This window comes from Trematomus bernacchii, unplaced genomic scaffold, assembly GCF_902827165.1.
Source record: "Trematomus bernacchii unplaced genomic scaffold, fTreBer1.1, whole genome shotgun sequence".
Classification (NCBI taxonomy): domain Eukaryota; kingdom Metazoa; phylum Chordata; class Actinopteri; order Perciformes; family Nototheniidae; genus Trematomus; species Trematomus bernacchii.
In genome coordinates this window covers 2,461,247-2,472,587 of record NW_022987429.1, presented here as the reverse complement: position 1 = coordinate 2,472,587, position 11,341 = coordinate 2,461,247, and the positions used below count along the sequence as shown (strand labels likewise).

The window sequence follows — 11,341 nt, the reverse complement described above, 5'->3', positions numbered from 1 at the left end:
CAGGCCACTTCACACAGGGTTTAGAAAAGAGCGTAAACGTAGAAACCATGGTTAAAGGTAGGGCAGGTAAGTTTGAGAAACCGGCTCGAGATCGCTAGAATTTGAAAATACACAACCGGAGAAAATCTGCCACTTCCTTATAGAGCCCCTCCTCCAACACACACGAACGCGCACAGGACCGAGATAAATTTGTGCACAGATGGAAGGCTGACAAGCAGCGACGTGCAGTCAGTGGAGGCAGGGGAGGCAGAGCCTCACCTGTCATACTCCAATGTAACGGAAAAACAATTAAAGAAAAACTAAATAATAATAATAATAAAATGTCTCCACTGATCTTGTGTAAATGTGATTTCTGTATGATTCCAATCGCATTTTATAGTCAAAATCAGCAAATTTGCCGAGCTCCGCTACGGGAGCGATGAGAAGTGAGGCAAGCACGAGCACTGCCTCACGTAAGCCCACAGTAACTTGCTGGAGCGCGGGCACTAATTTAGCGGGGCCACTTATTTTGTGAGCGCGCTCAAGCCATTTACTGTGGGGTGACGCATTCTGAGGGGAGGCACAGATGAGCTCTGCCTCAATTCAGAATGTGTCACCCCACAGAAACTGGCTGGAAAGCGGGCCCTAAGCGCATGCCTGTTACCATCTCACTGTAGGTCACCAATGTGATGTTTGTAGATCCCTTTATTACATTTATCCTCGCCATCCATAGTCTCTAAATAACTTATTTCACGTATATATCATATTTAGGCTCGCTGGTCTTATCATACAACGGCAATGAAACAATTACATGGGGAGGCAGCCATAACCTCTGCCGCACTGAAGGGGGCGCACGTGAGCCCACAGGTTCTTGTTGCTACTGTTATTCTACCGCAAACAACAAACAAAACTTTTGAAACTACAGTTAGATACGGAGGACTTTTACAAAACAGTAATAGAGATTGTTGTCCAGAAGGATAGCATGGACTTATATTCATCTTCAAGTCAAGGTAAGACCACAACTGTAATTAAAATGGGATCTTACTTAGAAAGAACAATCCAATATTTAGATTTTGGGTATCCTTTTGTTGATCGGTCTGTTTAAAATTAATCATAGCATCAGACTAAAAAAGCTTTTGAAAATAACAGAATATTTCGATTAAGGTCAAAATAGGCTATAATATTTGTAAATCTGACTGAAAGAGTCAGTGCCTCACCAGCCATGAACCTCACCGCACGTCACTGCTGACAAGGCAGGTAGGCCATCCAGTTATTTTAGCCGGCCCGGCTCAAATGATTGGTCGTACTTTTTACAGTACTACGGCTTCCACAGATGACATTTTTTAAGCACTTAAGATATTCATTGCTATCGGGATGTTAAGAGCATTCCATGGAATATAACAAAAAGTGTATCTCGAGCCGGTTTCTCAAACTTACCTACCCTACCTTTAACAATCTGTGGTTAAAAAATATGATATGATATCCGAAGATACAATATATTTTAGTTAAAAGGAAATTAGTTATACAACGAACATTGTAGAAATACTTTGTTACAAGTATAAGTCCTGCATTCACTTTTTTGCGAAAAACTTTACTCCACATTACCACAGGTGTTCAAAAAGGGCACACCTCTTTTCATTTAATGTTAGTGCTTCTTCCTTTTTTATATTAATATGTTTATTAAAATCCAGCAGTTTTATATTAGTCTTTAGGTTTTTAATACCGCTCATATTATAGGATCTAGTGACTCCAAATGAATGCAACATTGCATTACTACAAAGAAGAAGTAATGTTTTTCTTTTAATTTCCTTTTAATTGAACAAGCATTTGTTCTGTTTTAGCAGTATACTGAAAGCAGCAGAAAGGTAGAACTAAATATACATTAATATCTTTTTTTTTTAATCGTATGTTTATGTATCTTTAGTAATATCTGTATGCAATGTTACTGCATTATACATATTTTTCTCATATTATACAGCCCTGGTAGTGTCACTTTAACCTAAGTTAATTACCTGTGTAACTGACCAAACTAATAGGATGAATGGAGGCGTGTGGCGCAGTGAGTAGGGCGTTGGTGTTCGGATCAGGGGAGCACAGGTTCAAACCCCACTGCAGTCAGCATGTCGTTGTGTCCCTGGGCAAGACACTTCACTCCAAATTGCTCCTGTGGGGATTGCCCACAGTAATGAGTATGTAAGTCGCTTTGGATAAAAGTGTCTAACAAGTAACATGTAATGTAATGAATAACCAATGCAATTCAAATAAATAAGTCAACAAGCAGAAGCATGTATATTTACTATCCACATGTCAAGAAAATAAAAATAAAAATAAATTACATACAAGGACACCAGTCAAATCAAATCAAATCAAATCAGGTTTTATTTATATAGCACATTTAAAAGTGATTTTTGGTCGAGCCAAAGTGCTGTACATGTAATAAAAACACATTACTACAAATCACAATAAACGACAATAAATTACAACAGATATATCTTAAAAACAAAATAAAAATAAAACACACGGAAAAGTCAGGAGTCGTGCTCCGCTCTAACTAGAAAGCCAGAGAGAAGAAGTGTGTTTTTAGTTTAGATTTAAAAGCCCCTAGGGTCTGGGCCGACCTCACATGGAGGGGCAGAGTGTTCCAGAGCCTAGGGCCAGCTGCTGCGAAGGCTCGGTGCCCTCGGGTTTTTAGCCTGGTCTTGGGCACTACCAGCAGCAGCTGGTCAGCAGACCTTAAAGCTCTGGCTGGGGTGTAGCGCTGGAGCAGTTCAGCTATATAGGCCGGAGCCAGCCCATTTAGTGCTTTAAAAACAAATAAAAGGATTTTAAAATCAATTCTGAACCGAACTGGAAGCCAGTGTAGTGAGGCCAGAATAGGGGTGATGTGGTCGCGCTTTTTGTGGCCAGTCAGCAAACGTGCAGCAGCGTTTTGGACTAGCTGTAAGCGTTTAATTGAGGCCTGGTCCATACCCACATACAGAGCGTTACAATAGTCCAGTCTCGAGGTTACAATACAACAAATTAAATTACAACACATTTAAGAACATGTCTTCCCGTCAACATGTAATGCATGCCTGCAGATATTATCAACATATCTCAACGGTTGGTTCTGTCTATTCAGCATGTACATTATGGGATTGTAACGTAAATACAAGTGGCATTTACAACAAATTTATTCTCTAATAGTATTTTTGTTATACATTCATACATTTACAATGTAATTTACAACATCAATTAAAAGGTACATTTCCACAGGAAACAGTAATTCATTGAACAAGGTATATACAGGAGAGTTCATGAATGTCTTCACTAGAGATCAGTGTAGAAACATTGCTGTGTGGTGGTTTGTTGAGTCAAGTTCAAACCCCAGACCAGCTGGGAAATGTTCTTTTACCCAAGTTAATTACATTCTTTGTTGAACATACTTGACATTTGTCATTCAATACATTCAATATTTCCATACATAAAATGTTTGGTGGCAGAGGTAACAGAGAGCGTCCATCCTTCCTCAGGGTTTGGAGGAAGGCAATAAACAATTACAATGAACTTGCTGAAGTTTAAAAAACAAATGCCAGTTGAGGTCAGTTTGATGTCATTTAGACTATATCAGAAAATGTTACTGTCCATTACATGACATAACATTTTTTTTTTTTCTCAATACTTGCAACACAGTGTAAAACAGACAATAACAACACACACACACAATACAGTATGGGGCAGGTAAATACATATACATTTTTTTTAAACAGTAGCAGTGCCTGTGTGTGTGTGTGTGTGTGTGTGTGTGTGTGTGTGTGTGTGTGTGTGTGTGTGTGTGTGTGTGTGTGTGTGTGTGTGTGTGTGTGTGTGTGTGTGTGTGTGTGTGTGTGTGTGTGTGTGTGTGTTGTGTGTGTGTGTGTTGTGTGTGTGTTGTGTGTGTGTGTGTGTGTGGGGAAAGGAGGTCTTATAATATATGGGCACATTTTCCTGGCCTTAAGCCCCCAGACAGATGGCCGCTCATCTGGCATGATGAGTGAAGGGCATAAAAGCTGGAAAGTCAATCTTGGGTTGACTTTCCAGATTTGAAATATCAATAATGAACTTAAACACTCAACATATTCAAAGTATTTTGATTTGGATTAAATCCTTTTTCTATCGTCACATCATGCACATCACATCACACACAGTAAAATGTAGACTTTGCTGGTTCGGGGACTTGAACCAACAGACTGCGCTACTATAGCATTCACCAACACATCTAATGAGTAGTACCCACAGAGGCGCTATACAATGCTTTAACAGTTGTAGTTGATCCTAACTAATACTTGTATGATTTATCACCATTATAAATTATAATTGTCAAAAGTTTACTTAGATAACAATAGATGTACGTTCAGCTCAGAACATGGACTGGATAAACAGCTGTAAGAAAAAAATGATGAAAGAAGCCTTCTGGGGAAACTAAACTGAGCAATGAAAGCTAGGTGGAACAAAAGCCAAACTGAGTGGGAAATAGCTTCTGTCCAGCAGTGATATATATCTTTTTGAAGCCGATTTCTTCATTACAGGAGCTGTACTGCTACATAAGGGATTTCTGCCCTGACTTCATCCATTTCTGTGATGGCTGCTGCTTGGGCAATACATGCACACAGTGGGATTTACAAAGATAATAATGAAAACTAATGATTTTTTAATCACAAGGGATACATCTGGTCACAGATCTGGGACTGAATAATTACTGAGATCAATGAACATGAATCACGTTTAATCTGTTTAGGTGACTCTTTGATAATTATTCATAAACAGATACATGCTAATCGACACCCACATTGTTTGCTTGTGTTTGTGTGTGTGTTTGTGTGTGTGTTTGTGTGTGTGTGAGTGGCACTTCTTCATCCTTTGAGCATACTGACAGCACTGTATGCTTCTTCGGTATTTGTTGTGTGCATGTGGTGATGACATTATATCCATCGTTGGTATTTTCCACAGGTGTGAGCTTAGCTATCGTGGCGGTAGTTTCCAGCGGGTGACCCGTGGTGGGGCCATTGCTGTTTTCCTGCAGGGGCCACATTTCTTGCCATGTTAGAGATGGATGTTGAGCTGGGTGGCCGCTGAGCAGAGGCCTCCTCTGCCTGTAGTTTGCCCATACCTGCAGAATAGTCTCTTTGAAAGGCCGTGTGGTCAGCGTGTAAAGGATGGGGTTTAGGGCGCTGTTAATGGGCAGAATAAATATGACCACCCAGGAACTGATGGTACCTTCAGAGACAGAAAACACAAGTACAGAGCTGTTAAAAAGTAAAGTTTAAAGATGATTAGGTGGACATTGTTATGAATTGGGAGGCTACTTCAACACAAGACCTTTTATCATACCCATTTGTATATTAAATGAAAATCCCCTTTATCCCTACAGGGGACCTAATTAGGGAGCCACAGCTCAGCAGGTTATTTATATAATGGATTATGCACAACACTAATGGGTCATTTGGGTATACAAACTGCTCAAAGGTGGCTCACTGTTTATAAAGTCATTAAAAAGCTTCAAAACAATCCACAACTTAGGCGTAGGCTCCACGGGGACGAAAACGGGTTGAATCCGCATATTTCTCATGCGTATAGCCCTTTAAGCTTGACGACGCCGTAACGGAAACGTAGAAACAGACCCCGCAAACGACAACGGGTCCAAAGGTGGATAGATCTGGGAACGGAGCGCTCTGGGGGGTCCAACGGGGCCGTGGGGTCGCCTATACGGTCATCCGTTTCATAGCCCCGCCTCTCCCCGCCTCTCCCCACCTCTTCGCGTACCCCGCATCATTGCTGATGTGTTTCGTTAACAACAACAATAGCTATTTTAATTACCTCTCAAACTACCTAAACTAGTTATAAATATGTTTATTTTGACTGTCGAGTCATCATTACTGGATCAGCTGCTGCATGAGACAGACACTGACGCTGTGAGAAGAGAGGAAAAAGAGACAGGCTCTGTGTATTTTATGATCATATACCATTATATCGTCGTTATTCATTTGTTTTAAAGCTCAATACATAACAAAGAAGACCTTTGACCGGCACTTTTATAATTTTGTCCGGAAGATTTAAACTTTAACACACGTTGACCGGCGAAAAACTCTGCCCGGATCCCTTGGCCCCCACCGCGGAGAATACACAGAAGTGCAGCCATGACAACCATTCTTCTTCGCTGCTTTTGTGGAGGAAGTTGCTGCTTTTGTGGATGAAGTTACAGCGCCACGTACAGGCTCGGCATATGTACTGCAGCTTTTCCAGCGGTTGGATGTAAACGGAGCCGTCTCGTGGAGCTTGACACAATCCGGTGTATATTGCGTGTGGGCGGAATGCGGTTGCGTTTGCGTTACTCCGATGCGTTTTGCCGTATGGGTTCCCGTGGAGCTGGGGCCTTAGTGGGAATACCTGCTTGACCACTTTGAAGTGTAAACAGACAAGGCAATTCACTTAAGAGACAAACTCAACCAAATGTCTCTCTTCGGATCTGCCTGTAAACTTGAAAGGAGGCTCTTAATAGTGTGTACTTTATTTCTGTGTCATGCAGTTTTGTCATAGCAAAACAGTTCAGCAGAAGTGATACAGATTGGGGGACCTATTTGCACAGGAATCAACAGCTGATAAGTGGTTTATGCAGAAGCGGTTTGAGACATTGTTATGGCCATTTCAAAGCTTTTTACCCAATGTAAATATTGGGATTTAATCACACTATGGCTGTCGTTACTGCACAACATATGCAAGCTACAAACTTTTCTGAGCCACTTCTCTAGCCTACTGAAGGGCTATTTTTGATACTCAACACGTAAACTTTCATCTGAGCATTCCTATAAAAGTTAACGTTTTACTGTACCAGGAATCTCCACCTGCAGCAGCGACAGGATCTTGAGAATGAAGATGGGGATCCAGCAAAGGGAGTCAGTGATGACGATAGAGAAGAACCTCTTGGCGATGGTCACCTCTTTCTTGATGTGGTTGCTGTATTTGGTGGTTTGAGTCCCTGTTCTCTGGATGTTATAGAACATGCTTGCATAGGATAAGACAATGATGAGAAACGCCACCAAGTTGAGACCTGCGGAGAGATATTCACTTAGTTTCTTTGCAATGCAATTGGAAAAGCTCATATGTCCACTGTGGCTGAACAATAACAACAAAAAAGCCAATAATCTGCAAAATAATACAGATATTGTCACTGGATAATGAGACAGTTGGTACAAAAAGCTTCAGTGAGAAGTGAAGAAAATCAACAAGCAAACAAGGGAAAAACTAATAGCAAGATTAAATCCTCACCCAGGAAAATGACGATGGAGTACACATGAGCCCAAGCTGTCTCTGGCTGCTCAGAGTGAAGCGGGAAGCAAACTCCATTGGTGCCGTAGAAGTTGCGAAACAGCCCCTTGCAGACCAGCGGCAGAAGGGCAATGATAAAGCCGAACACCCATATCCCGAGAAGGATGGTGACAGTTCGTCTCCAGCCAGGCGTCAGGTACTGGAAAGGGTACACGATGCATATGTATTTCTCCAGAGTGAGGTAAGTGAGGAGAAGGACGGACACCTCGGTGGACAGCATGGCCAAAGATCCGATGACCTGACACTGACTGCTGTCCATCCAGGCCTGAGCGTGCCGGTTGTATTCGCCGCGGTACTTCAGATCATACGCGCCAATCATGAAGAGGTAGATGCCCATCAGCCCGTCTGCGCCTGTGGAAAGGAAAGCTGTAATTAACTATTCAGAAGAAGAGTAAAGGTGTGTGTTTATCTAGCGCGCTATAAGAGGCTAAAATACAATGTGACTGATCACCCCTTGAGCCTTCTTAATCAGAAATGTGAGCACAATGCCAGCTGAATTGATTTGAACATGCAACATAGACACCAAGACTGATAAAGCAGGTCTTTTCAAAGCAGTTCTCTTCAAAGGGAACCGCCATGTCTTAGAAGTGAGAAAATGTTTAAACATGACCTACATGAAAGGCTTCTGGTCTACTTCTGTAGGGGCTTTTAGCCTTTTCGAGCCAAGACCCTCCAGAATACATGTGTAGGTGCGTTAATGTCCATATGAAAAAGACGTGTATAGGTCAAATGTAATCCCCTATAGCTGTCCACAGAGAGAAGGGGAAAGGCTGGGACGTGATTCACCAAGGGAAAGAAATGGGGCGAGGAGAAAGCGCTGCAAACCTGTGTGAACAGCTGATTGATTGAGTCATTGCTGTGATTGCTTCCACAACCCTCTTGCATCCTTTCAGAAATGATGTTGTCACCCCCAGGTGAAGAAACAATGCACTACGGTACAGAGATGGATGACTAATTGCACACAGATAGCCAATCAATCTTGGAAATCTATGCATAAAAAAGGATCATTGATGAATCCACTAACATTCAATCATGCCTTCATAAGTTCTGAACCGTTAGAAATGTGGTAATTGCAGAGCAGAGAGCCACCTGCTTTGTTATCAAGACAGAAAAACTGTGAGAAACAAATGTATTGCCCATTTTACATGCTGAATATATAGAAAATCAATACACATTGTCACACTGCATTGTTAGACAAGAGGCATTTCAGTGAAATCCTGAAGAACACCAAACCACAATAATCCAAACACACACATACATATTTATATATAGAGCAGTAGTGGTTTCATTATTATGGTAATATTAACAGTCATTCCTGATTACACAAGGGTCCAATGTGTAAGTGATGGGTACGCACAGGATGATTGCATGTGCGGTTCACTATTTTGTTTGTTTAACTTTAAAAATGACGATTTGCAAGCTGAATTACCTTGCGTTTTGTTCCAATTATGTCATAGCGAGGGGCTCCTAGAGTCTCCACTATTTCAATTTGCCCTACGGAGGCGTATTTCTGTTTTTAAACATTTCAATTTTTCTCCAGATTAAGCTGTTTCCAGTCTTTATGTTCATGCTCAACAAGTAATAAAATACGCTGATTACCATACAATTATGCTGTGAATAAATATCTTAATATATGACCACAAATCATACAGTAAAATTGGATAATAGTTTTTTTACCTATTAATTGATATTTTCAGTATGGATAGTTGTACACTAGGCAGTTATCTCTGGGCTTTTTATGTTACATCTCATGGAAAACGCGTGTTTGCAAAGCTCAACAAAGCACACATAAATCCCGATCCCATGTTTTATACTTTTTCTTTGTCCTCTTTTAAATCCATCACAATAGTTTGAGGACAAGTGCTGGTTGGACTTATTACTGTAATCATCAGAGGAATTCACCAATGCTTCATCAGTCACTCCTTGATGTTATTAATACTAAATGAAATAACTTAAACCCGCTGAGAGTGAGTCATTTGATATGGAAACACACCAATGCTCTTCAAAGAGATGTTTTTATTTTACACACAGTGAATATATATATATATATTTATTTAGACATTAAAGACTCCCTGATGGTTTTTATCTTAATATTGGTCATGTGAAAATTAAATGGCACAGCAGGGAGGAAGCTTTGTTGTGCTAAACATGAATGTGGCAGCTGAGAAATGCCATTCAAAAACTACGTTCTTCCTGTGGCTGCAATTATAATTGTTATTTAATTAAATGATAAACATGTAAATACATTTGCCCCCTTAATGACTCAATTTGGTCCTCTGTGAGATGGAGTTTTTTAAGAAAATTAATAAATAAGCCATGTGAATGAAAACGAAAGGTGACATTGGCAGGGAACAATGTGAAAAAGGTGTGAAAGGGTAAAGCTCAACATAACATAAAGTGACAAGTTAATTTTACAACAAAGAAAGAATAATTATTTCAAATTAATTGTAGCTTTGGCTTTTAAACAACATTACCAGCTGACCTTTACTCTATCTGTTTGTACTTTCTTTATCATTTCTTTGTTTGCAGACTCAATTAATTCCACACCTTTAATAACTGGATTAACCCTTATGTTGTGTTCGGGTCTCCCGTGACCCGTCTCAAGTTAAAATGATATAATAACTACGCTCTAGTTTTTTTTATCGGAACATGGCTTCATGATATCCTCCACAACAGCTATATAAACACTACAAAACAGATGTTGACAATTTTAGCCAAGTCTGAAGGTCTCTAAAAAAAAAAGTGTATAATTTGGTGTTCGGGTCTGGGAAGACCCAGCAGAATTGTTGTGGGTGACTCGGGGTCAAATTTGGCCCAATCAAGATTCATCTTTGACTTTAGACACTCCTCCCCCACCCCCTTCATCCACTGTAACAATAATTTTTCGCAACATGCACCTGGCCTCCCCTCCCTCTGGCCCCCCTCCCCCCACAGGAACTCGACCTTTCTCAAAGAATATGTACACTAATGGCGCGTTTCCACTACACGGCCTCGCTCGGCCTCGCTCGGTATGGCTAGGCCTCGTTAGGACTGGCTCACTTTATGGCGCATTTCCATTACAGTTTAGGAACTGGGGTAGTATCTATAGTAACGCAGTGTAGGCGGAGCCGTGACGTCATCTTCAATGAGAACCCCAGAAAAACAACATCAGCCGTTAGCTGTTAGCACTCAGAGCTCACAGCTCCTCATATCTGTTCAGAAACTAGACAAAAGTTAAACAAGTACAAACCACAGACCGTCTGTGTCATGGCGAATACAGTCGCTGCTTTATTTATGTCTGTATAGGCCGTTGTTGTGAGTGTGGACGGTCGGAGCATATACTGCGTTAGCTTAGCCAATCTCCATTTAGAAAACACGCATTTTAAAAGGTTTTTCGCCTGCCGTCTGTTTGCAGACTTGACAAAGCATTAATTCATGGTTTTTACTAACCGGTATCAGTATGTTGTTACTTCGGCATCATTTTGAAACGTGTATTACAATTAAATCACGGTCAAATATGTCCATCTTGTTGTAGTTGTAGCCCCCTTGCCAGCGATTCTCTCTCTAGTTTAGCATACTCAGCCCGACTCAGCCTCGTTGTCTCTGGCCCTAGACCCACGATTTTATGAGGCCAGAAAAACTGTGAATTAGGACTCGCCGGCCGGTCCTAGGCCAAGTGGAAACGCAACCAAAAACGGGCCGCTGACGTCACAGCCCTCTTAAACCGTGCTCCGTGCTGTAGTGGAAACGCGCCATAACACTTGAACCTGAACTCACACATGCACGTGTGCACTATGTGGTGTAATGTGTTTTGGGGCCATACAATTAAATTACAACAGGATTGTACGGTTAGTTATGATGTAGTTCAAACAATATTGGATGATAGTCATTATTTTTGTGTGTTTTGGACTGAAATAAATCATGGGTCAAAATTGACCCGCGAACACCATGAACAGTAACAGCTTTCGAACACAACACAAGGGTTAAAAACAACTTCCAGATATGCCCTGCCTCCACAAAGAGTCATATTCCACTGTTG

The 11,341-nt window shown here is 41.0% G+C and overlaps 1 protein-coding gene across 1 annotated transcript in view; it reads right to left on the bottom strand.

The window, feature by feature from the left end:
- Positions 1 to 4,771: 4,771 nt before the first annotated feature.
- The window catches only part of rxfp1 (relaxin family peptide receptor 1), an 88,566-nt gene continuing 81,996 nt past the window's right edge, over positions 4,772 to 11,341 (bottom strand). The window contains exons 16-18 of the mRNA XM_034141575.1: positions 7,264 to 7,674; positions 6,827 to 7,045; positions 4,772 to 5,214 (exon numbers count right to left, since the gene is read on the bottom strand). Coding sequence (XP_033997466.1) covers positions 4,772 to 5,214; positions 6,827 to 7,045; positions 7,264 to 7,674 — 1,073 coding nt within the window. The remainder of the gene's footprint in view (positions 5,215 to 6,826; positions 7,046 to 7,263; positions 7,675 to 11,341) is intronic.